Source organism: Pyrus communis, chromosome 10 (assembly GCF_963583255.1).
Source record: "Pyrus communis chromosome 10, drPyrComm1.1, whole genome shotgun sequence".
Lineage (NCBI taxonomy): Eukaryota > Viridiplantae > Streptophyta > Magnoliopsida > Rosales > Rosaceae > Pyrus > Pyrus communis.
In genome coordinates, this window is record NC_084812.1 from 2,509,062 (window position 1) to 2,536,236 (window position 27,175).

Sequence of the window (27,175 nt, forward strand, 5' to 3'; positions counted from 1 at the left end):
ACATTTTGATTAAATGCTAATTAATTCAGATGATGTGGTTGTCCAACTGATCTGCCATCTAAGATGGTAAAGAAATGTGGTATAAAATTGTGGTAAGAATAACATTATTGTAATTTTTAGGTTTGACAATGACACTGCTAAAGCAAATCAAGTGGTGATATATATAACACTTACCAAACCACTTACATGATAACATGCGCTAAAACTAAATATTTAGCATCCTTGTTTTGTAAATTATATATAACGATCACGTGGTGGTGTAACAATCGCTTTAAAATTTCTTGTGCTTTTGTTGTGAACTAATATGTGCGTTTTTGGAAAAGAAAAGAAAAAGTAATAAATTAGACCGGTAAACTACATGTTGTATCTTCGGCGTGTGTTTGACGCGTGCGTTTCATTTCCGGCTGTCAAGGGCGGAGAGAACAACAGTGAAAAGACGTGCAACGGACATATGCCAGTGGCAGTTTTGTGAATATCAGTGCATGGAAAGGCAAACTTGGTAAAGCAATAAACAATAAGCGTAGCCGTTAACAAGGGTTTTAGTCCGTTAACTGTCCTCGGCTTTTTTTTTTTTTTTTTTTTTTTTTTTTTTTTTCTCCGGTCCCCATGGTCCGTTCACTTTCACAACCTGGCAGCCAGCAATATAGGGGTTTTGAACTAAAGGGATACAACCTGGATATATAACCAAAAAATAAATTAAATAATTTAGTAGTATATGAAATTAAATTACGATATGAATATTAATCGACTAAAATTATTAATTAAAAATGGGTTTATTTTTCATAGAAAAATATTTTCCTGAACTTAGCAATAGATTGATTGGGATAGTGCATCCAAGGGCCATGTGAGATTGGATAAGGTGGGGTTGCCATCCAATTAGTACGTATTAAAAGTAATAATATGATAATCTAACAGAAATAACACGTACGGCACATCGTAAGTTTGATTTCTAAAATTACACGATGATAGTCAGAGGAGAATGAAATGTCTCCGTGAGTTCCTCCTTCCCCACCCACCCGCCGCGCTCGAGCGAAAAGGTAGATTGTTGTGGTAAAGCCACCAATTAGTCTCTTTTTTAAAAAAAAAAAATTCTAATAGAAATTATATGTGAACTATTAACAATATTGTTTACAGGTATAACACTTCAAGTCATGGGGTTTGCGGGCAAGAGATGGAATAATATGGATTAAAGTTTGGATAAGCTCGATGTTTAATGTCCTCCGATCGTTCTAAGTAATTTATAGTAAGAGATCTAACGTGTCCTATATATCAAGACAAGTGGCAGATATAAGGACTGAGATTTTATAAGAATTAGGAACTCAATTAGGAAGATGACTTTTGAAGGATAAGCCAAACTAGGGTTAATTAAGGGCCTTAAGGCTTCGGTTTCAAAAGTTTATTCTTCACACGGAACCTTAACCCTATCTAGGAGAATTTTGAAATCGAAGCCTTAACCTAGTCTAGGTTTTACTATGAGATGAGAATATGAATGCCATGCGTGATCGAGTAATCAATTTCCCATATATATATATATATATATATATATATATATATATATATATAAAAGTTAGGTTCAAGAGATACACTTTTGACACATATTTTGACGCCTTTTTTGTGAAGTTCATTTTGTAATGTATTTTAACTATTCAAAATATTTATATTTTAGTTAATCATTCATAAATCATACTTGTACAAAATTAGACAAATAAAAAACCATTAAGACAGACATTCATTTATAGTAAAGAAAACAAACGAATACAGTCATACAAAGAAAAACTAAATTTAATCCTACATGCATACATGTGACTTTGGATTTATGTGATTTTTTATAGATATGATCTTTGAGTTAAGACATAAAAGATAGACGGTTAGGTTGTTGAAATACATTACGAAATGGGCTACACAAAAATGTGTTCAAAATATGTGTCAAAAGCGTGTATTCCCGGACTATAACCTGTATATAATTATAATTACCCAAATCGAAGCCTTAACAACCCTAGTCTAGGCCGTTCTCTTATGAGAGGTCACTTCCATATAATAACATGCATACGCTCCAATACAACATGAACGACTCAAAGACAGAATAAACTCGGAAATGCATGAATCGAACTTGGAGGTGAGTGGCTGTGCAAACATGCATGTAAGAAGCTCGATCAGTACTGATCATGAGGTCTACAGGATATAAATCTATTGCTTCTATATATGGGCGCTCCGGGTTTTCTGCTACCAGTAAGAATAATGTGCCTTCCCTTTATTCTTCTCAAACAATCTGAGCCAGCCACGTACAAGCACAATGCATAGGCTCCACAAAAGAATATGAAAGACCAAAGCCACATTATGCCAAATTCAGTTAATGTCACATGAACATATTTTCTATTCTCATCTACCAACCAATTTCTCTGTTCATCTATTCAATATCGTTTTTAATTATTTGAACGACTTATATGTGTATGTGTTTATATCTCTTTGAGTGGTGAACCTTAAAATATAAAGAATGTTTACAATCCAAGAGTTCGATTTGAATAATAAAAATAATTGAAAGAGAATAGCACCAGGAGTCAATGAAGACGGGTTATTGGAACAATTGACATAACCGTATGCAGATCTAGAATTCGAACTTTAGGATGCCAATATTAAAAGTTAAAATGTTTTGGATAGAAATAAGGCGTAAGAAAAATGTTTATTCACTGAAGCATTTCGTTGAACACGTTATGGGTTTGTTGTTGTTAACTAAATTAAGTTGCGCACATGTCAACATGTATTGACATATACCAAAGCAATCTAATGAGTGTTGTTGAGAGAAGTGGTCGAGTGCATTGTCGATGCAACCTGCCAGAGGCACTTCGTCAAACACTTCAGGGCTTGTGTGTAAGTGCTTTTAAAATGGCTTTAAAACGTTTTTGGTAAAATTGATTTTGGGAAAATTGATTTTGAGTTCTAAGAGCACTTTAAGTATTTTTTGTAAGAAGCATCAAATATATTCTTTTTGCATGAAGCACTTAAAGTGCTTCTTCAATATTCACTTAAAGTTTTACTAAGGATTGGTTTCAAAAATATTTTCTCTAAAAACGCTTTTATTTATTTTAAATGCACTTCCAAATAAGTCATTGAAGGTCGCAAAAAAGATTCGTACTAAACATTCGAGAGGTCTAAAAGACCTTCATATATATTATTCAGACTTCGAATAGCCCTACCACACCTTAATCCCAATATACATCTGCCACTAATCACTGCAACATCTCGAAACATATTTTTATACTGTTGTTACATAAAACTTGTTGCTATAACAATACTTCGTATCATAAAAATTACATATGATAATTTTGTTGTGTTATCCGTTACGTTGGAACAACTACGTAGGAAAAAGCAGCTGTCATGTCACCATGCATGCAATTGAGCCACGTAATGAAGAACACTAATTGATCTTGGCAACACGCTTACCAATAACTTTAAATTGATTACTGGTCATTGTTATTTCGTGTACAAATAATTTACAGATTCACATTAAGTTCTATTATTTTAAACAAGATTTCCCAAATATAAACAAGATCGGTCGCGTTTTTGTTTCAAAGATGAGAAACGCAACACGAACTTGTCCGCTCATCTTTATATTGATGTTAACCAATCACCGAATGATTACTATAAATGATTTCAATAAGAGAGTTTCAGACTTTCAATTTAAAGTATTTATTTAAGTAAAAAACAGAAGGAAAAAAACCACAAGAAGTGAAAAAAAATATATTAACCAAAAGCATAATATAACCGGATGACCGGAGAAAACAGTCTGCATGGGATTATAGGATCGCAGAGACATTGTCGGCACAAATGAAAGAAAGCAAATTTAGAGCAGCAGAAACTTTTCATGGCTTAAAAATAAAACACACTTTGCCACTTATCGGTGGTTTTTGTTGAGAGCATCAATCTTATATCGGAGAAAAAATGATCTTTCATGTATTGAGAGTTTCAAGTCTAGCATGTAGATAATATAAATTGGGTGACTTGGAGCACGTGTGATTTTTGGGCTTCACATGATCGACGACCAGTTTTGATACTATGAAAAAAATTGAGGTTGACAACGTAAAAAATGACTCAATTACTTATAAGCGCATGTAAGTCCTATCATTTCTCCGAAGTGAGCTTAATACTCTCAAAAGTTTTAATCAAAATTGCCACAGTTCAGTGCTGTGATTTTTAATCAAATTGGTTGGAATATTAATTAATCGAACGGTTGGAAATCAAAGGCCAGAACCTTTTTTTTTTTTGGCACAAGTGAGTTTGAGCGAAAGAAAATTGAACACCTAATCTCGGTCATATATATTATGTGTATATAGATAACCACTTGAATTATTTGCGACTGCAAAAGTCAAGACTTCAATTGAACATTATACAAAACCGTCGACAATCATAGGGTAAGACCAAACCAGAGGGAAACATATATATTCATATTACTAGTAAATTCTGTCAAAGATTTTGACATGATTAGAAGTTTCAGAACGTAGAATCGATCGAGTTACAAGTTACGAGTTGAGAGTGATAGAAGCCATAAAAAATCCTCGTATCACTATCGTCATCAATGAGTTGGGACTTGCACCAAATAAGAGGAAACCGTCCCCGAAGCTCCTGGAAAAATTTGTTTCACATGTAAATTAATCATTCTTTTTTCTTCATTCAGCCTTTTAATTATTTATTTTTTTCTACAAAGACAATTCGTGAATCTGTATTACTAGTACCACTAGATGATATGCACGTTAGGGTTTGCATGCCTTGGCCCATAAATTTTGTATTTTTTCAATTAGTCTATGATAATATTTAGAAAAAAGGCAGGGGTTTAATATGACCGATGATTTTGTAATGCAATCACGTTATGTATTAAAGTTTACCTTAACAGTGTAACATGATATCCATAATGTAAACACTAATCTTATTACAGTAATAATGATGTCATTCTATGTTATTAACTATAACATTTCTCTTATTATATATGTAATTAATGTTGGACTAGGAACTTTGACTATTTTTTGTAATTCAGACGTTAAATGCTTAACTTCTTGTTGTTATGCTTAAATGCTATTAAATATGAAGGTAGAGAATGCAAAAATAAATGACATTAAGGGATAATTTTACAACAATCACCAATAATTTTATCAAACATGTACAGTAGCATATTCACCGCCTAGCCAACTCCGTAGCTCATGGGCTTGATCGTTTTGCCCTCCATTTTGGAGGTGATTGTACTCGGTTCGATGAAATGCCTTCTTTCATTTGTGATGTTATGGAAGAAGATTGTTCCACCCCTTGTACCGATGAGTAGCCTTTTTATGGTTAATTGAAATATATGCCACTTTTTATCAAAAACAAAAAAAAACAAAAAAACAAAAGAAAAAAAAGGAAGAGGAAGGTCAAGCTCATTGTGGGTTTTACATCAAACAGTTGAGAGTTGCAAACAATAATACAAATTAAAATCACCAAAATGATCATGAACTACGTGGTGCATGGCAAACTGACAGGTCAACGTTGCACAACTAACACCCATATAATAAAACAAATTTTGACAAGGAAATCCAAACTTCTTCATAGACCCGGGCTTTAGGGTCAATGTGGGTAGGTTTGAGTTGCTCAGCTATGTATCTCATATTCTATATATCTAGCACTACACAAACACAATATATAATATTTACAGTCCAAATGCCAAATTAAGGACCTGCCTCCATGGTGCCGTGGTCTCCCCCAATCATGTTTTTAATTGGTATATTGCCGCCGACATTTCAGTTTTCACAGCCTACCCATATATATGTAGAAAGAAATAAGTGAGCCCTCAAGACAATACTTGGTTGAAATTAACCATGAAAAAATGGACTAGAATCCAATAATTATCATTCAAATTTCGTCCAAATCACAATAGAAACAAGGGGTGTGCTATCTACACATCTCATTTTACTTCTCACAAATCTTTTGTTAATTTCTGTCCGTTGATCTTTCTCAATTCATCTGATCCGACGGCCAAAAATTAGAAGAGTGTGTGAGAAGTAAAAAATGGTGTGTGGATATCACATCTCTAGAAACAACTTTTACCTTTTCGAATCAATGTGAACCATTGGATTTTGATCCAATTCCATGCAAGTGTATTTTACGTAGATCTCAGCTTAATTTTGATCCACAAGTGTATTTAAATTCAATATCAGTAATTGTCATCTATAAAAAGACTTTGTCGTTAAATCAAATAGCCGTATATAGTTCGCTAGTTTTGAAGTACATACCCTAGGTAAATTATGTATCCCCTATATACCTAACTCCCAAAACCTAATAAATAAATAACCATATTAAAAGGAAGAAGCATTGAATTGATATGTATTAATCATGAACGTGGTGCGTACTACTTACAGGCTCATAGTTTGGAGATGCCCAATAAGGGACGATCTAGTTGTACTCCAAAGCGTTTGGGTCGCAGAAGGTGCACGATCCTCCTAGGAGAAGATGGAAATTGGAAAGTGAAATCCAAAAACAAATTCAATTATCCACCGTCGGTCGACATGTGCTAAATTAAATTTTCTTAATAATATTGTTAATTGCATGTAGTTTGGCAAGCATGTGTTCATTGTTGCCAGTTTCTTATTAATCTCAAGAAATTAATTGGGAATAAATTAATTTTTGACAGTCTAATTTACCTAATGATAATTTAAAATGCAGTGCAAGACCTGACTGGGGTAGTATATATATTAATTAATTTTCAGTTAATAACTTCAAGACGATATCCCACTTACATGCAAAAGCTTCTCAACTGCAAAGTTTTCATAATTTTTGCTTGTGCTTACAGATTAATTAAAAAAAGCATCGATCAATCCTCTACCAAAAAGAGAAAACAATAAAAATCTAGATATATAAATTGAATTCCGACTCTAAATATGTAAATTGATTTAAAGGTCCATGTTTGACTTAGATGTTGGGGGTTTCAGAAGTTTAGATACTGGGACAAACTTTCGTAACCACTTAAATTACAAACTTAGCAAGTTTATATTTAAATGTAAATTTGAGTACATTGAGGATTAGGGTTATCCCATGAAAAAGATAAGAAACGGATTAGACTGGAGATGTCAAGAAAGTGAAAGTCCACTAAACAATGGTCCACTCTATTGCATGGTTTTTCAATATAAAATTAAATTTTGGGACTATATTGACTTCACTAGATTGGGACAACAGCGACCCATGATTAACATGGAGCTAATATTTTGTAAAAGATTTGTTAGCAGGAATGGTAAAACCAAAACCAATGAGCACGAAAGGTTCGTCATATATATGTTTATGCCGGATTCCTGTCATCTAATGCGTTAGGGTTTGTTAACATGCAATATCATCTTCATGTATTATCTACAAGTTTGGCACAATTAATGGGTAAGTCACAATATGTTTATTTAGTTGAATAAACAATGACAGACATTGACTACAGAGAGAGAGAGAGCCTGGGATGGAAGGGATGATCGATGTATAATCTCTTAAATCTTTTACATTGGTTTATGCAAGTGTGATACTTATATATAGAAATCAGATAATTTGAGTTTGAGTCCAATATATTGATATCACTCATGAGTTTAATATATCACTTTCATGAGTATAATATAGGGTGGTGCTATCCACACATCCATTTTACCTCCCACGCACACCTTGTTAATTTTTGTCCTTCAATCTTCTTCAATTCATCGATCTTATGGCTGAAAATTACGAGAAGTGTGTGGTAGGTAAAAAACAGTGTGGATAGCTCCACCCTTAATATATTGAACTCATGAGTTCAATATATTGTCATCACACTTAAATTTTTTAGCCCATTATAAAAACGTGATTCCTATATGAGTTTAATATATTGGTAGTCTCTTTTTCCGACCTAAACATTAGGGCAAAATGGCCATAGTTTTTATAGCTTCATAGGGACCCTAAACCCTGTAATTACTATAGTAGTATTATTCTTCGGGATTTCTTGTTAGTAACTGCTATTATCATTGGAGTAATACAGTACATGCTGTCCTCTTTTTTTTTTGGTAAACTCAGTACTTGATGTCACATAGCTCTCATAGCAAACATAAATTTACACCGAGTCTTAAACTATTTGGTAGAAATTCCGTCGGTTTATTGATGATATATGCATGGTTTATTATGCCCTTATCATTCTAACTGTTATATTTTACTTGAAATGTGATATGGAAGTAGTTTGAAGATTGTTTTTGTTATTAATTAACTCCTAATATGAAGCAAGAACTTGTAGATCATGTAGTTGATTAAGAGTGTCATTCATGCACTCTAGGTCTTGTGTTGGAATCTCAACTCTTCCAATATTCTTTTCGTTTTCGTTTGTTTGCAGAGATTTTCAATACACCATTCAAATTATAACACATATATGTCTTTTAACGTATGACACTGTGACTCATCAACTCTTTCATCCACCCATATTGTGAAATGATAAATCAGGTAAAAAGTGTTGATATATACCCGTAAAGGTTCTCCGTTTGGGTATATGGAGCTATCCTAGTATTCCGGCTCTAAATATATAAATTGAATTAAAGGTCCATGTTTGACATAGATGTTGGGGATTTTTCAGAAAGAACTAAAGTTAGAATGTAAATTAAACTTTAGGTTTATAAAATGGAAAATGCTAGGATGATCATTGATCATCTTTTGTAATCATATGATGTGGTTGTTGTAATAACATGATGTGGTTGCTAATGATTCAAATGAGTCATGTTTTAAAGATGGAAAAATTAGTATCCGGTCCTTAATTACTAATGTTCATTGATTGAAAACTTATTAGTTTTCAGATTTTAATCAAAGTCTCTAGCATTAATGCAATAATGAATTTATATGTCAGTTACATAATTTTTAAAATAAAAATTAATAATTGATTTAGGATTTTAATACTCACACCTTTATTAAACTCCTAACTAATTTTGACACACCCCGACCGAGATCGGAGCGTGCTGGCCGTCACACGAAGGTGACGTAGCCATGTGCACGTGCGGAAGCTAATAAAGTAGTAATATAAAAGTACGAATAATTAAAAACTAGCATACAAGGTACTAAAACAAGTGCTAGTAAGTGAGATACAATTTTAGAGCAGGTCTATAGCAGCCCAAACGAAAACGACAACAGTAGTACGCCCGAAGGCGACCCTACAATGGGGAGTGTCTATCAGAAACGCCGGAAAGCCCTCAGGGGAAACCACCGCAACGGCTAAGCAACTAGAACCTGGAGGGGCGCAAAACAAAAGCGTGAGTGGGCAAAAACAAAGCTTTCGAAAACCATTTATAAAATACTTACTAACCCCTCGCCGTAAAACCCGTATACTTCCCAGAAAATATATACACCTAATACATATGCCAAATATGCTCAAGGTATATCAATCATGCTCGAGAATATGCCATGTCGGAATCTTATAACGATATGCAAGTGCCCAGGTATAAACATATCAATATCTTGTAATCTGGCAGCCGGAGTCACCTAACGTGACCTGTACGGCTGCATCTAGAGCTCAAATCTCAATCTCAATATCTAAACCTGCCCACGAGTCGGAACCACCTAAAGTGGTCTGTACGACAGGCCTGGGTGTAAACAAGTGCTACGATCACGTGAAGACTGGGCGAATAATCGCGGGTCACCTACGAGTCGGAACCACCTAAAGTGGTTTGTACGACAGGCCTGTGCACCTACCTTGAATTCAAGGTGAGCGTAAGGTGCGGGAGGTGAACATCACGTGAAGGACTGTGCCCTGGCCACAGGCGGGAGCACTAACACCGGGGGTGCAGGTTATGAGCTCTCTAACTATCTCAACCCACTACTGAAACATAAACGTGAATAATGCTTACCTGGCACTTACCTGTGCGTCCACTGCACCCAATATGCATATGTATATGTATGCCACTACTAATGCATGTAATGATGCGTAAACAATAATAATAAAGTTCATGGCATTATGTAAATAACCCTTTTTAAACAATTTCTGGGAATATAATAGTATATAGGTATATACGGAAAACAAAAGCCCACTCACTGGTATGTAGAAGGGTCGTAGCCCCCCTGTCTCGCGTGTGCACGCTCGTCCTCGGGGTACGTGTCACCTATATGCGAAATAGCTATAAAAACGTTAACTTTAAAGCACATAACCCATTTCTCGTAATAACTTCTCACACATTGCTCAAAATGGACAAATGAATATACCAACGTGCTCTACACAACCTCAGGATCACAACCATATTTTTAAAATAATTTTTGGACCCCTCACGCCCCCCCACGCGCCGAAATAGGCACGGACCTACGCGCCCCCACGCGCGGCTACATGCCATGCAGACTGACGACGTCAGTTGACGCCGTCAGGAATATTCCGTCAAAATTTCGAAATATTCCGTTAAATCTAACCGGATACCGTTACAGCCGTTAGGAATATTCCGTTAAACTTAACGGAATATTCCGGTTTCTTCTCCGGTCTACCCTCGCCGGACTCCGGTCGCCGGAAAACTGGGAAAACTTCAAATTCACTATTCTCCTTCGTTTTTCAACCATTTTCTATGATTCTTGTACCAAAAGAAAGCCCTAGACTAGTAGAATCACGTTACACAACTTTTAAAAGCTAAAAACCACGCGATCATACCTGTCTCAAAACTCAAAACTCGGCCAACTTCGAACCAGGCCTTCCCGACGTCCAATTTCGTCCAACGAGCTACTCCGACGCTCCTTAGGACCTCACTAAGACACCTACGAGCTCAGAAATCCCAAAAACTCAATGTATAAACTTTGCATGAATAGTACTCAAATCGGCCATTGTTGAATCGACGTGAAAACCAAGGATTTCTCACCTGAAAATGGTATGGCTGTGCTCGCCTCGACCTCACGAGTTCAATGGTGTAGTTGGTTCCCTCGATCTGCTAAGGTTTGAGGGTTCTTGGTGTGTGTCCGTACGTTAATGGTGGAAGAGAAGAGAAAGAGAGAGAGACACGGGAGAGACAGAGGCAAAAGGAGAGTGACTGTGTGTGTGAGTGTGTGTGTGTGTGGTCCAACACATGCCACACCACACAAAACAACCCACAACGTGACAAAAACGAACTAGGGGCAATAAGGTAATTTCACACGTGCGTTTTAATAATCCCGGGACGGGATGTCACAAATTTTCAATTCAAAACATTTCCAAAATTAAAAAAAAAAAATTAGAATAAGTTTGTACCCCTTAATATAAAAGGTTTCCTATTTTTTAATCTTATACAGTTATATGTACCCATTCTTGTGATTTTTCAACTTTTTAATCTTAAAATGTACCCATTCTTAAATATACCAATTTGTTGTAGTAAAATGTACCCATTCTTAAATTAGTAAAATGTACCTTTTTTTTTTATATAAAATCTATTCATTTTTTTTCTAATCCATTTTTAAACTTAAATGGGTACATTCTTTTTCTTGATTTGAGAATGTATCCGTGTCAAGTTTAATCAAAGAAATTTACAATGTTATTAAGCCTAATATCTATTATTTTTTGTGTGGTTTTGAAGAATGTACCCATATTTTGGTACAATAATTTTATTTATAAATTTTGATGAATGTACTCATGTTTACACACACACACAGAATATATATATTTGAGAGTATAAATTATATTTTAATAATTTTAATCCACAAATTATGGGTTTTATTTATTTATTTAAAATCTCATTGATACAAACAACTATAAATTTCAATTTAAAAAATATAGTAACCTACATAGAAATACATTATCATATTAATTTCAGGGATTTCGATCAAAAATTGAAAACCAACAATGTTTCAGTAAAAGAATATTGATAGTTAAAAACTGCATACAAAGTGTCCTTTTAAAGAAAGAGTCTAGCCATCAATCCAACATCATGTGGTTTACAAAAATAATTCAAAATTTTGGTTTCTCTAGTATTACAAAAAAAAAATTTAGAGAAGAAAATTTGAACACAAACTTTAGATGCACAAACAAACTTTCATAAACGCTAAAGCTACACTCCTAATCTCTCACTCCTTACATCCCCTCCTATTTAAACGATTACGATTACGATTACGCCACATCTACATCTTGTTTTGAAATTTTTATATAGAAACTAAGACAAAAAAAAAAAAAAAAATGTGAAAGAAGAGGATGGTAATAGAAGAGGAGATAATCATACTCCAAAATTACAATCCTAACAAGTTTAAATATTTTACAACGAGGATTCGGGTTATCCCACTTTCGCTAAACTTGAAAAAGAAAAGATAAGATTAGACAGGAGACTCCTGGAGATGCCAAGAAAGTGAAAGTCCACCTCCCAATGACGTTCCCATTTATTTTTCAGGCATCCGCAGCATCTTCAAAATCTTATCTAATCCAAATTTACGGAAAAGGAGATTCTAACCTGTATGGTAACACACCTAACTTACTTTGCCCCTTATAATTAAAGAAACTTTAACGAAAAACCATATTTTTACACTAAAAAATTAATCTTGGTACTATTCATTTTACCATTTATTTGTCCTTATTGTTAAAACTCAAAGTGTTCAAGTCTTTTTCATTAGTTTTCCTTATAGTTAACTAGTCGAATCTACATTAACGAAATTTATTATGTTCTACCTTATAGAAAATGAAATTCGAACTTGAATGTTAGCACGCCCTATTTATTTATGAAAACTAATGAAAATGACTTGAAAACTGAATTTTAATGATAAAGACAAAATAAAGAGTAAAGTGAATAGAACCAAATTTGATTATTTAGTATAAAAATATGATTTTTTGTTAAAATAAACAGTATCGCAAACTTTTCGTTAAAACTCCCTATTTATTTTACCTTAACTAACCGACCGAACGCACATATATGCACCCATATTGAGCATCTAAAACTAGGCTCATAATCAAAATGAAAATGGGATGAAATCATATTTTCGTTCATTTGATCGTTTGAGAATCACTTATATCAGTTCGCAGGTCCAAACCGAGTTAACATTTCGAGTCGAAATTAGCACTAGCTGAGTAGCGATCGCCACTAAACTCACGGAAGTTGAAGAACACGAACAAAAAGTTAAACAAGAAACGAAGAAACAATTAGTTATAGGAGCATAAAATCAACATAAAACATGGAAGAAAATTGCCCAAGATGATGAGATCACACAAAAATCAGCTCAACTCAATATACAAGTGGGCAATCCCTCTTCACGTGAAAGAAAACAACTTTTTCTCACTATTCGTTGGAAAAATCGCAATAGCTACCAAGACGCTGTCAGTAATATCTGTACAGTGTACTATACAGGAAAGTATGAGGCTTTACTCTTCGTAAATGCTTAGCAACGGTTCCTTCGTTCCCTGTACTACGAAAGGTGGTCATGTTTTCCATTTAAGTCGGATGAAGTTGAAGCAGGAGGTCGCGATGGAGCGGGTTGTGGTGGGGGAGCTGTAAGGGCATAAGCGAGTCTCGAGGATGAACTCTCAATTAGTCCAGCAACTCCAGCCGCAGCGGATTGAGCACTTGAAGGGAGGAAAAGATCATGTTTCTGATCCTTATAGGCACTCCAAACCTGATAAATGAGCAATTTTCATTGCAAGAGCAACATTAGTATTGCAGTCTCACTAAACTCGGTGATGAACAATCAAGATTTTGTAAGCCGTTTCAAGATCTGGAAAGTGCAATGGATAAAGTAAGTGCGAGGACTTACTTCTGAGGAATTTAACAAGTCGCGCACTTTAGTACAATGGGCTCCCTCCGTTGCAAACGCATGCAGAACCTGGAACGATAAATCAAAACTTTCAACACGCCAAGAAAAAAAAAAAAGGAATGAATGATAGATTGGAAAAATAATCTTTCCAAGGACCGAAACCACCTTTAAGTTTTGAACAAACTACCAATCAAATGAATTCAAATGTCGAAACCTTCATGAGACCTAATTCATAAAATATATAGTATTTCCTAATGAAACGAAAATTATGGTTGAAAAAGCAGAGAGAATTTTCCTTCACTTATTGAAAACAAGAAGGGAACAAGAACTCGGGCAACGTAATTTATTGGCATATCTTTGATGAAAATGTTCCAACCTCAATTGCCAGCACCCTGCCAATAGATGCTTCGGATTCATTCCATTTCATCTGAGAGCACAGCCCATTCCTTCCTCCAGCTCTCCAATCAAGAAGGCCAAGAAGTACTTCAACAAGACCAACCCTACAGTATCACAGAACTTATATCAGCCAGGTCTAGAGACTAAGATCAGTCGAAAATAATAAATCTAGACTACAAAGTTACTCACTTAAGTCCTTGTGCAACAAGTGCATCCCTAGCTCGGTTTCCAGCAACAACAACCCGCTTTAGTGTCTCAAGAGCTAGTATGCTTCCACCTTGCCATCCAATTGCTTTCATTAGAAGAGGAACGACCTGCAAAATTGAATAGTGGTAAAACAAGAGGGGATTAAAATATGAGAGAGCACCATACATGACAAAGTGAGAATAACTAGAGGAATTCCTAGGAATTCCTACTCTCCTCAAAAACCTTATTGAATATTGACCCATAACTGTCTACCTCAATTCAAAGTAATACGCATTCTGAAGAAAAGATCAAAGATAAAGTACACAATACTACGAGCCTGAGTCTCCCAGAAATTTATGAGAACAGAATTTGCAAATGAAGTCCTTTATGAAAATTTGATAGTCATGGTTTCACGATAGAATACATGAATTTTAGATGTAAAAAGAATTACATCAAATAAGTAGTTTTACGCACCTGAGGAGTTCCTACACTAGTTGCTGCCATAGCTTCGGCACATGTGGTGCTAGCTGCCAGTTGATGTAGAACGCGTAAACAACTGAGGCGCACGCGTTCTTGGGGAGTTTGAGTGGGCTGTGTGGATCCATCATCAGATTCATCTGTTTTGTCCACATAATTGCCATTGTTTACCTCCTCCGATGCCATTGTTTCTCGTCTTCCTTCATAAGCCACAGCAGCCACGAGCTTGGGCACATATCCAAGATATCCAACATGATCTGCAAGTGCAGGGTGCACTCGTAATAAAGAAACCAACGCAGCAGACAGAAGCAAAGGAAGTTCAGGGTCAACAGCTTGTGTATCGTAATGTGTGGCAGCAATAGAAGTCAAATACTGATCTAGCAGTCCTTCCAAGAATCTCTTGGGATTTCTAAGAGGAAACTTGGGATCTTTTAGGAATAACCTAACATAGATTCCGCCAACCTGCATGAGCTTGAAACTGTGAGTTTTCCAAACAATAAGACACTTAAATGTAAATGCGAAATAACCATGTCCTACCTGTGGCTCATCTCTCATTTCTTGCTGCCCAGATGCCTGCTCAGGTACATCCCAATCAACCACGCGACCTTTCATCTGTTCACGGTACAGATCTGATGCCATGGTTGCAATCTGTGCAGACAATGAAGTAGCCATTGCTGGTGTCCATACAAGTTCTGGGGTCTCAGTAGTCTGTTCAAGGGCAACTACAACGGCCTCACCAGGCCCATCCCTAATAACTGAAATCAAGCCATCTGGAAGAAACCTTGCTAACGTTATAGCAACTCTAGGCCCATGCATTGGCTGGCCAACAAGCTTCCCCAACAAAGAGGCTGCTGCTGCTCTTTGTTGTAAGGAAATTTCTTCTGCAAATTATGATTCACATCATTAAAAAAGGTTAATCTTCACATCATTAATAAAAACTTTAATCTTCTAAGTTAATTTTAAAAACTAGGAAGATACAAAAAGTATTTACCCTGCAAAGGCAATAGAAGTTCAAGGATGTAGACAACTCCCCCATGCTTGGCAGCTGCCCAAGCAAGTTCAGGTGTGCTGGCCAGAGCATAAAGAACATGAAGAACCCCTTCACGACAAGCTGGGGCTGAGTGAAGCATTTGTAATAAAAGAAGAAGGCTAGATCCATCTGCAACCATAGCCTCCAAGCAGGGAGCATATGTAGTCAAGAGTGATAACACGCTCAGGCAAAGTTGAGGAATGTTGCTTTCTGCTGCAACAGGCACAGAAAAGCATTCAAAAAGAGGCAATAGCTTATCTTTTGTAGAAAAAATTGACGCCAAATTTGGACTGCTTGTCAGTAAGTTCTGCAAAGAAATAAAGAGAAAAAAATGTCAGATACAAGTAATGAATTTGTACGTTTGGAACTTAACATGCAAAAGAGAGCAAGATACCTTAAGTGAATTCAGTGCAAATTTAAGGTTCTTAACCCCCTCAAATTCTTCCTTATCTACTACTTGTCCATTAGATAGTGCAGAATCTTCATCCGGAGTCTTCTGTTCATCAGTTGATCCAATAGTCGAATCATTAGAATCCTCAGATGTCTCAAAGGATGAGCCATTCTGATTTGGTACATCCTTAATTTCAGAATCGGTAGCACATTGATTATGCACAAGATATGCTATAAAATCAACTAATGCAACACAGAAAGCCTCTGGTTCACTGATCTCAAAATCTGGTTGATCGTTATAGACCCTCAAGTAAACATTGCCAACATAGAGTTCTTTTGATAGTGCCTTATACCCAAACAGATGTGAATCTTTCATATCATATGAACCATCAGGACCCTGACTTGCACGTTGCTGATCCACAAATTTCAGTAGTTCTGCTCGGGTTGTGGAGTTCCAGATAATCTAGTACCACAAATAAATAATACAATCAACCATAAAGAAACTAACATTGTAAAGCAACCAAGTGACCCTGACATAGATGTTACAAACTATGAATTACATTATTTTTTTTTGTTAAGTAAAAGAGTATGCTATATGAAAGCATGCATAAAAATTATCATAAAAAGTGTAAACAAAGAAACTAAAGCAATTACCTCTGGAGACTCCAAGTTATTGTTTAGTTTAGATAGTAGGTCTTTCGGTGCTTGATCTTTTAACATACTGGCAAGCTTAGGTGTCAACAAAGCTCTGAGGGCATCAGCCGCAGTCTGATTATAAGGTGTTGAACTCCCATCACTACACAAACCACTAAGCCTAGATAGTGCCTGCGAAGCACGTACAGCATGCATATTTTTGGCAATTTGCACACTAGCACCAACTCCATGTGATTCTGTTGTATCAGATTCCTCTGCAGTGGAGTCATACTGAAGAAGCACGGGCAAAAGGTACCTAAAAGTAAGCGCACACAATACAACACAACAAAGATGAAGATTAATTGATCTCTTTACACAAAAACATAGCATAACAATCAGTTCTACCAAGTATCACTAAGAAACTACAAAGTTTGAGGCACTGAAAGAAAGTGAGAGTAAATGGCTTCACAATGAAACACCATTGACACCAAGAACTAATAAGCATTTGTATTCTCCTCTATCCAACCTTATAAGTCACTTAACTAAATGCAGATAAAATCAACTGATGGAGATGGCAGACTAATTTGACATTTACCTGAGCGATGAGCAATCTTGCATCTAAAGTTTTAAAAGTAATTATTTGTGTAGGCTGACTTACCATAAGACACCAGCCTTCAGCAAGGCATCCTGCAATTCAGTGGACACAGAAACATGTGCAATAGTCTGGAGAGCAGCATCGACAGCAGAAGGTACAAGCTCAAGTTCAGTGCAATGCACAATGTCATCAACTAGTCCAGAATATTCAAGGATCTCGGCCCACGCACTCTCAAATTTACTCAAAACACAAAAGGTTCGCATCACATTTGTAACAATTATGGCAGATGGTTCACTTGCAGCAGTGCTTGGCTGAACTACACACATGCAACGGGAAAGAAGATTCGCAAGAAGTTGTATGCCACCATCCCTCACAAGCTCTTCTCCATTCAATGCAGAAGATGCACACCTAAGCATGGAAATATAAAATTATATCATATCTTCCTGTCAACATCAATTTGAACAATAAAACAGTTGACAAAGTGGATTAAAGGGTGTTTACGTCAGCCAAATAAGCTCTGATGCCGCAACAAGGAGAGGTGCTCTATCTGAGGAAAGAAAATTGTTATCATCCTTGTCCACAGTAACTGCATTGAGCAACATTGGATAACCAGCATATTTAAACGGCTCCAGAATGACTCCATAGCGTCTGTACAAGATACACTGTCCTTTCAATAAAAGCAACAGTCGCCAAGGCTTAGGGCCTTGCAAGCCTTGCATAGTGGCCTACAAACAATAATACAGAGTTATCAAATATCTTAACAAAGGACAGAATACCTATCACCTTCTGTCCACACAAGGTAAAATAAAAATGGATACCTACGTCACTCTACATAGAATTTTGTATAACTCCACCACACATTAACAAGAGTACAAATAATGCACATCCAAAGGCTCAAAAGTATGCATCAAAGAAAAATACTTGAATACACAAGCACTCAGATGCACAACCAATATTTACAGAAAATAGAATACTGAGACGTAAAAATGGCATCCACTACATACATAAAGACTTAGACACCCATTACAAGTCTAGAAAAGAAATAAGTTTATTCAGGTCATTTTCATGGTTTAATTCATTCATGTTTACTAAATGATAGTATTACATCATAATTGATTGGAAGTAATGATAAAGGAAGCATAAATGAAATACAACTTCCTAACTGACTCTCACCATATTCTAAATATACTTAAAAAATTTCTATGTAATTAAAAGTGCACTGCCATTATTATTCCAATTCCAATGCATGTGAGCAATTTTCAAGTTGTATTCTTTCAGGCTTGCTCCCGCATCAGTCTTTGACATAACGAGAATGACCAACAGCCAGCTGTAATGAATTTCTAGAGATTTTGGAGCAAGATGAATTTTGGACTGCACATAACCAATACTTTAAGCATGCTCATATAAACAAAAACCAGTTCTGTGGGGCAGTGTGTACCTGCAGGCGCTCATAAGCTTTCTGTACGGCAAGAAACTTCTCCCTCCCTTCAGGATTTTTGTCTGGATGGTATCTCATGGCAAGTTTCCTATATTGTCGTTTAAGCTTTTCTTCATCAATGTTCTCAATCTGCTTGGATATGCTAGATATCTCCTCACCCATCTCAACAGAATGCCTCGTGTCGGCATCATCATTTGACACATCCTCCAAGGAAATCTCTAATATTTTGCAAGCTTCTTCTTCAGAAAGATCCATTGGCCGTCTTGTCAACTCCTCACGCCACATTACCAATAATGATTGTAGGAACTCAACATGTTCAACAATTGGCCAATTTGGAAAACGAATCTCGTCACATAAGTTCCGGAGGTAATAACGGTGACACCACATTTCATCTCTTAACTCAGGGTATGTCACTGGTGGCATTGGAGCATATTCATATAAAGAATGGCAGTGCTGAGACAATTTCTGGGGAAAATCACCAAGATGCTGCAAAACCTGGACAAAGAAAATATGTTAGAGATCATTAATACTCTCTTTACACAATAGTAACAAAACACATTTCTAATTTAAAGCTTCCAATTACCTGACGGATCAGATTTTCCGCTCGCATCTTGTGAGTCCATATAATCTCTGGAGTATCAGAATCAGATACCATTGCAGCTGCAAATGCAGCTGGACCACTACGTTCCAATACATACAGTAATGATGCAGGAAGAAGCCCACCCAATACACTGCGTTTCGCCAGAGGCAAGGAAGAGGAAACTGCAGCTTCTTCACCACCATGAAATGCTTGATGAACATGAGTCATTGAGAAGAGTTGGGCAATTGAAAGGAGATTAGATCCAGGATATGCCAGGGCAAAATAAAATGCCCCTGTGTTGTATAGTCGAATCATGGCCTTGGGATTTCTAGTTACAACAGCCTTAAGTAAAGAAGCGGAACCCTCTACAATACTTGGCTCTCCAGAAAGCATAGCCTAAATAAATTTGGGGAAAGAAATAGTGATATAATAATGCTATTCAAGACACTTCTTCACAAGGGCCACATAAACAAATTGAAAATGAACTATGCTAGGATCACCTGAGCAATATGCGGAAGGCAACGTGGACTTGACAACATCCCTTTTACTCTAGGAGTTGGGGTAACTATCTCTCCAGCATCATCTAAATCTGAATGTGCAGATACCATGCTATGTAATATGGACAATGCTGCTTCACCAATCTGAGTATAAAAACCATATACTAGATCATGTCAAGCACAGAAAATGAGAAGAGAAAAGAAAATGGCATCTTTTCTACAGGATACTAGACAAAAGAGATAAAAGAGACTTCAACAAAAAGCATTCACCCCAATTTTTTGAAAATGTTTCAATGGACATATCCTTATGTATTCAATTAACTGAACTAATATTCAGATGTACCTTTCCATAGATTTGAATGAAAATCTTTGATATCCAATTGAACATTGACACGTCTAGAAGATAACAAATAGAAAAATAAAAAAAATTTTGATATTTTATCCAAAAGTTGAGCAGCTGTTATAATTACTTGAAACTAGAGCTACCAGCACAGCAAAGATTTGCAGAGAAGAAACTTCTTCTAGAAACAAAAAGTACACAATCATTACAACATAGATCGAGTTTAAGCTTCATGCATATCAAAACTACACCTGAGTTGGCGTGAGAACAGGGACTCGAACAGCTAAAGCCCATCGAAGTTCACGAATATCCCGCAATCTCTTCCAGTCCAACATCCCAGAAGCCCAGCATCTCGTTGTCCAATTAATATCCTTCTTTGACCAAAATCTCCTGATGGCATCCTTTTCAACAGGTCCAACCTGTGCTCCTTCCTTGTCAATAAACATCCATTCCTTGAGCGGTTCCATGAAAGCAGTCGCAGCAATCAAATTAGATTGCAAAGGAATAGCTGTCCTTTCAGAAGCCTCATGAGCCACCGTCAGCATATCAACAGCTAACACACATCCTCCCACCAAAACACACGCCTCCACATTTGACAAAACCTTCATTAACGCCTTCACAAATAGTAAATTATAGAAAGTTATCATCTTCCCCGTGTTTAATTAATAATGAAAAGACCATTTCCATTTACAAGGATGGCAAGTGGTTAACCTACAAAACAAAGGGATGGCAAAACTTGGAACCCTGGTGCACAGTGAAGGCAGTGAGAATGTCTCAATGCCTTGGTGGTGAACTCTCAGGCAGTTTGTCACACTGTGTGACTCACACACATCCAGAATGGAAGCACATCGATCATATATACATACAAGTTTTATTTACGAATATATATGAGAAAGAGAGAGAGAGAGCAACCAATCTAAATTACAACCTATAAATGTACTTGTCACATGTTATTACTGATTACACAATGGAGAGGCAAATGGGGAGTGAAAGGGCAGCAAAGATTTTGCATAACCAAAATAAATTTATGGAATTTTTGTACCCAAATTTTTTTAGTGTTCCCAACCCATCTTCTCAAACTACCCTACTGGAACCCAAACTGATGTCAAGGCAATTTGTATTTCCAGAGAAATAAAGAATAAAAGACTTGTACCTTCAAGAGCAATAGAAGGCGGTGCCTTAAAGCCCTGTCATCTGTCCTATCCAAAAGGACTGTGATGTGAGCAGTGCCCTCAAAGGGACCTACTGTCTTGTAATGCTGTTCATACACTATTGCCATCGCTCTTGCACAGAGCTCTCTCACTGAATATCCTCCTCCACCTCCAAAACCATCTAGTCTTCCCATGTCACACCAATCATCAGATGCACCCATCTCATCAGGAACAGCACCATCCACAGTAAGCCCTATGTCTGCATCACATAAGAACCTATGGTAGAGTGCTCTAAAGAACGCAACAGGATCACGCAATGGAAAATCTTGTGCCCTGCCAACACTGCCACTCTCAAGCAGTAAACGTAGATAATACTGACCCACACAAACTTCTTTGGACAAGCTTGGATATCTAACCGAGAACTCAGAGTAGTTCCAAGATATCTGTGGCACACTATCTTGACCAGTCGCAGTCTCTACCATAGCACCTCCTGGAGCAATATCTTCCGTACGCTCCTTCTCAACATCTAACTTATGAACCTCAGCCTGCAAAGTCTCCCTCAACTCTTGCCGGGTACGCTCATTCCAGATCAAATCTGCACGATTATGATCAAGGCTAAATGCTCGCCAGAATTCAGGCCAATTACAAAGTAGCCTACCAGATCCCACCGGAGTGTTTTCAACAACAACCTGAGCAGGAGCAGGGAGGCCTGTGTTCTGAAAAACAGTAGTGTGGGAATCAGAATCAGTTGAGATTGAAGTATTTGCTTCCACTGCCTCATGAATGCTTGTTGACTGAACCTCAGTTGAAGAGACAAATGTTGAATGATTGATTTGCGGACCACCTGTAGAGACTTCAGTGGTCAAATTTTCACCTGTTTGAATTTGAGCAATAGAAGATTGGAGAGTAGAAGCCTGTCCAGAACTCGAATCCAGTGCAGATCTTTGATAGTTATCAGCCTTAAAAGCACCACCACCTGTCTGTGTCATGGGATCACCAGGTAAGGAATGTTCTTGAGATGTTGATCCTCTCCCTGCACGACCTTTCCTCTGTTGGAGTAAGCGTCTCTGCCTTCTGCTGGTCAAGGATCCTTCTTGATTAGAATCTTCCGGTTGAAATCCATCAGAACGTGTGTGCAAATAAGCAACAAGTCCAGGAGGCAGAACTCTAGACAATAGATCCAGAGCTGGTTGATAAGAATCTGCCCAAAGAGCAACAAGCTGCCGACTAACTTCACGACGCTCACCAGGAGGAAGGAAGAACGCGTGCACTAAATGCCTCAGTAAAGCACCATCGCGCAATGCAGCACCACGCATCGACTCTGCTGCAATTGCATCTTCTTCCGCAATTGTACGCATAATAACAGCCACTGTTTCCCTAACACTTTCAGCTGGATGTCCAAACAATGCAAACAAACGACGCTTCAAACCAGCTACTTGGCGTAACAGCTCAACAAACACTGTGTATTGTGTTGTCTCACCATGTGGTTCACATATCATTGCCTCAAGAACCTCCACAACAGCCATTGACAATAATGGTGATACAGACATAGGCTTAAGTCTGTTGGAGAGTATAATAGCATAACTATGATTAGCAAACAACACTGACTTTGTGTGCATGATTGTGGCATGCTGCTCTCCTTTAGAATCTGTTAGTATATTTGTATCCCCAGGACCACCACCAATAAGTACTGCGACGAGGCCTGCTGCTTCAGCAGCTACACCCTCTGAACCATTTCTGAGTAAGCCCATTATTCTTCCAACAGCAGCAGGAAAAGACATGACATGTGAAGATGCGGTTCGTGAAGCTAGTAATCTACGTAAGCATGCAATAAAGCCCATCACCGTTGCAGCTGCTTTAGGTGAAGGGGGAGGTAAGGGAGGGGACTCTGGAGGAAGATTTGGCGTAGATGGAAGCATTGTTATTAAAGCCATCAAAGTCACCTCAGGTACTTCTATGTTAGGAGGAACTCCACTATATGGTATACATGCATTGAACTCTCTTATTCTACGCCATAGCTTAGCTCTTGATCCAGGAATAGAACCACCTTCAGAAACTGCATCTTTGGCAGCTGCTGCTAAGTGTTTCAAATGCATAGATGCACTCTCCATATCTGCAACAGGCCGCTGGAGTCTAAATTGTAATTGGACTCTCTCGCAAGGTGGATCAATGCGATGGCCAGGCATTGTCAATCTTGGTAACACAGACACTGCACATTGGCCCTACACAGATTAAACCAAGAGGTCAACCAAGAGAAATCATTATCTTATGGAAGAAATTCATGGGTAAAATCTGATCAATATCTACAAGACCACACATCCACCTACTTCTGTTTGCAACTGATCCCGAACTGCTGCAAGTAGGCTATCACGAGACGTGCTTGCATAAACCTACACAAGTCATACACATCAGAAACATGACCTCATGATAAATCAGGAATTCAAAAGTAAGGTTATGCTCACATGGATGGGGCACCCATCATTGAACTCAATTGCAAACATTTGGGGCTCCTCAGCAAATCGAACAAGAGCGTTTACTGCAGATAACGGTCGAACAATAACAGCCTGCACACATCTAGTGACTATTCTCAACATTTGATAAAATAACGTGAATGCAAGTATATACGAAATAAAAAGCCATAAAAGGTTTTACAGAATTTAAACTTTCATTATTTCATTCTTAAAATTTGTTATGTGTACGTAAATTGCATGGCATCAACCTAAAGCTTATGATATATTGTTTCAGTAAATTCATCGGCTTACTTCATAGTTCTCTGGGCGTCTTTCAACAAGTGAAACTTTTGTAAGAATCAGTTGACGAGATACAGCATCACCATTTTCCCCAAGTCCACCTTTTGGGCCAACACTCAAACTCAACCCTGGAACATTTAAAGTTCCACGAGCAGCAGAGCGCAACCTTGTCACAGACCAACCTCCACATGGAGTTTCTTCTGCTCCAACTGCCTCTTTTGCTGCATTACCAGATAAATTGATAAGAACGGCTAAATAGACAACATTATTGGAACACAGAAAGAACAAGAAAAGAAGATAACTACTACAAACAGCCCTCTAAAAATGGGTTAGAAAGTGCTACCCCTTCGTTTTATATACTCTGGTATAGTGAGAGATTGAGAAGTGTCCACAGTTAGTGACACCCCGACCATGGATTTTGCTGTTTTGGTCTGCATAAAATACATTATAATAAGTACTGATTCAAAAGAATCCCTGAGAACAGAATAATTTTTCAATGGAGGCACTTCATACATTAAATTTGAACTTACAGAAAATGAGCATTTACATAAAGTTCTAAAGAAAATGTTGAACAATGAACAGTTCAAGGTTAGTCATACCAAACTTGCAATGATGGCTGAACTTGTGGTTCCAGAAGCAGCTTGAAAAGCCTTAGATTTTCTTCCATACAAAGGACAAAGAACAAAACTTCCATGTTCACCGCCTTTCTTCCCATAAGCATCAGTAAGGGAAACAATGGCAGGTGAGTCAAAATCTCTGAAATCCAAGCACCAGCGAAGGTCTCCACTTTTTAAATCAATAAGTTCAACCCCAATATAAGTAATTTTTAATTTCTGCACAAGCCATCAATTGTTACATAAAATCAGTCTAATCCTTATAAAGAGCAAACCGAACATGCCAGTCACCATTACTGACCGCTCAAATGTACATTATCAACATTCAAATAAACATCAGTTTAGTAAAAATTATTAATGACTTACATATACTTGCAAGCAACTTACATGGGTCTAAAATCTTTAAAAAGCATCAGACATAAACAAGATAGCAGTGTTCAAGTACCCTTTTTAGTAATAGAAGCAGTAACACCATGAGTAAACCCATTTCTGATTATTCTCCCGAGTTCCGTAAATTCTATGCTAAAACTATTAGTAAAGAATCATACTATTAGTCTCCCCAATGCTGTAAATTATATGCTAAAACTATATGGTACAGAAGCATCCTTTGCACTAAAGCTCCACTCTTCCAAGGCAAATTTGCTCATGGCTTTGAAGTAATCATACTCCTAAGTATTAGCCATTGAATCTTCTACTAACAAAGTTATCGACTGCCTACGGAGTCTTCTACTATCAAATTAGCACAGTAAAACGACATTGCACAAACACTAACAAGCATCAGAAGATGAGTAACTTACAAGTGGGACCCACTCGGCATTCCGGCGCCGGAGATGAAGCACCGGAAACTCGGCGACGGCGCCCAACCGATTCCCCCTAATTCTGTGCAACTCGGTCAGTATACTCGCTCTGTACCTCGACGAGAACTTAATGCCCTTGAATTTGCCCTTCCCGTCAGTCCGAACACTCAAATTGAACTCATTGGAGTGCTCGTCGCGGCTGACGACCGGCGCGGCAGAGTCGAAATCGGTGGCGACGTCGTAGGAATTGGTGACGGAGAGCGTCCCGGGATCCAAGGTTGTTATGGCAACATTCGAAAGGCAGAGAATTCGCTTGTAGCGGCCCCGCCACGAGTGCTTGATGACCAAGTAGCGGGCAAGGTACTCCGGCTCCTCGACGACAGCAGGGGCAGGACGGGAAGAAGAATTGGAGGAGTTAATCTTGGGGCTGTCCATCGGCGCGGGTGCAGGTGGGGGCGGAGGAGAGGGGTTTTGATCGGGTGCGTGGCGGCTCACGGATTCTACGTTCGGGAGGAAGTGGAGGGTGTGAGTGCGGGGTGCATTGTGGTGGCGAAGAAAGAACCAGAGTCCCGAACCGGGTCGACCCGGTGGAGGCGCAGAGGCCGCGGCCTGAGACCGAGACTGATTCGCCCCCAGCTCTGACGGTTATTTACGCGTTCTGCCACAGCGTCCAGTTTTTTTCTCCGTTTTCCGATCGATCAAACCCTACCGGATTGAATCATCGGAGATCTTAAGGGCGCGTTTGGATCGGAGAATTGGAAAAATGAATTAATTGGAAGGAAGAAGAAAGAGAGGAATGACAGCTGGGAAGGAGGAGAAGAAGAAGAGCTGTGCTTCGCTGTGTACAATACTGTCATAAAATACCGACATCAACCGACGGTGACCTATCTTTAAACTTGAATGGGCAGAAACGATGCCGTATTGGCCCCTCAAAAGTCTTGAAGGTCCACTACTTTTTTAATATTTCTTAGTCTCGAAGTTATATGAAACTCGGACGGTCACGATGTAATTGAAGAATTTTTTATTTTTAATTCAGGGATTTAATTTTAATTTTAAGTTTTACAAAGTTTAGTTAATTCAAGTGTTATGTGGTGTTACATGTGTATTGGTTAAGAAAATATTAGTTTTTACGCATGCATATTATGATTTACAAATTAATAACACCGCGTAACGATGTGACAGTTACATTAAATATTTGTCATTCCCAATAACATATCATGAATTAATAACATGACACATGATTTGGGGCTTGCAGAATATTATTTAGATGTACCCCCAAATTATGAGTCATGTGATGTGGGCCTACTTTTCGTATGTCCCAAATTATTTTGTTCTTGCGCGTATTTCAATCCATTGAGATGGAAGCCGTGAAACCCTAATTTCCCAAATGAGAAAGTGAAACTTGACACTCACTCCACTGGTATAATTCAAAAACCATGTGTCTAAAATGTAAAAATTGAAGATAGTTTTAACAAAATACTTCTGGTACTGTTCACTTTTAACACAAAACCATATTTTTACCTGATACTATTCACTACACATTTATTTATTTATTTTCTTAAAACTAAAGATTTTTTAGATTTTTCGTTAGTTTTCTTAAAATTGAAACCTCATGGCTCATTTT

At 37.5% G+C, this 27,175-nt stretch overlaps 1 protein-coding gene across 2 annotated transcripts; it reads right to left on the reverse strand.

Moving 5' to 3' along the window:
• Window positions 1-13,046: 13,046 nt before the first annotated feature.
• LOC137748873 (dnaJ homolog subfamily C GRV2-like) lies at window positions 13,047-26,384 on the reverse strand. 2 transcript variants are annotated; one of them, XM_068489060.1, is made up of 22 exons: window positions 25,552-26,384; window positions 24,740-24,973; window positions 24,484-24,571; window positions 24,153-24,361; window positions 23,853-23,954; window positions 23,718-23,780; window positions 21,393-23,612; window positions 20,491-20,853; window positions 19,903-20,043; window positions 19,406-19,798; window positions 18,823-19,317; window positions 17,886-18,109; window positions 17,448-17,792; window positions 16,811-17,105; window positions 16,161-16,619; window positions 15,728-16,073; window positions 15,274-15,617; window positions 14,734-15,198; window positions 14,263-14,387; window positions 14,054-14,177; window positions 13,678-13,746; window positions 13,047-13,539 (listed from the first exon to the last, which is right to left on the reverse strand). In XM_068489060.1, the coding sequence occupies exons 1-22, from the start codon at window positions 25,984-25,986 to the stop codon at window positions 13,333-13,335; spliced, it is 7,746 nt and encodes a 2,581-aa protein (XP_068345161.1). In that variant the 5' UTR covers window positions 25,987-26,384; the 3' UTR covers window positions 13,047-13,332. The 2 variants fall into 2 exon arrangements, with proteins under 2 accessions (XP_068345161.1, XP_068345162.1); XM_068489061.1 differs by lacking the exons at window positions 24,484-24,571; window positions 24,740-24,973; window positions 25,552-26,384 and having other exon boundaries at window positions 23,853-23,964; window positions 24,153-24,292.
• Window positions 26,385-27,175: the final 791 nt, after the last annotated feature.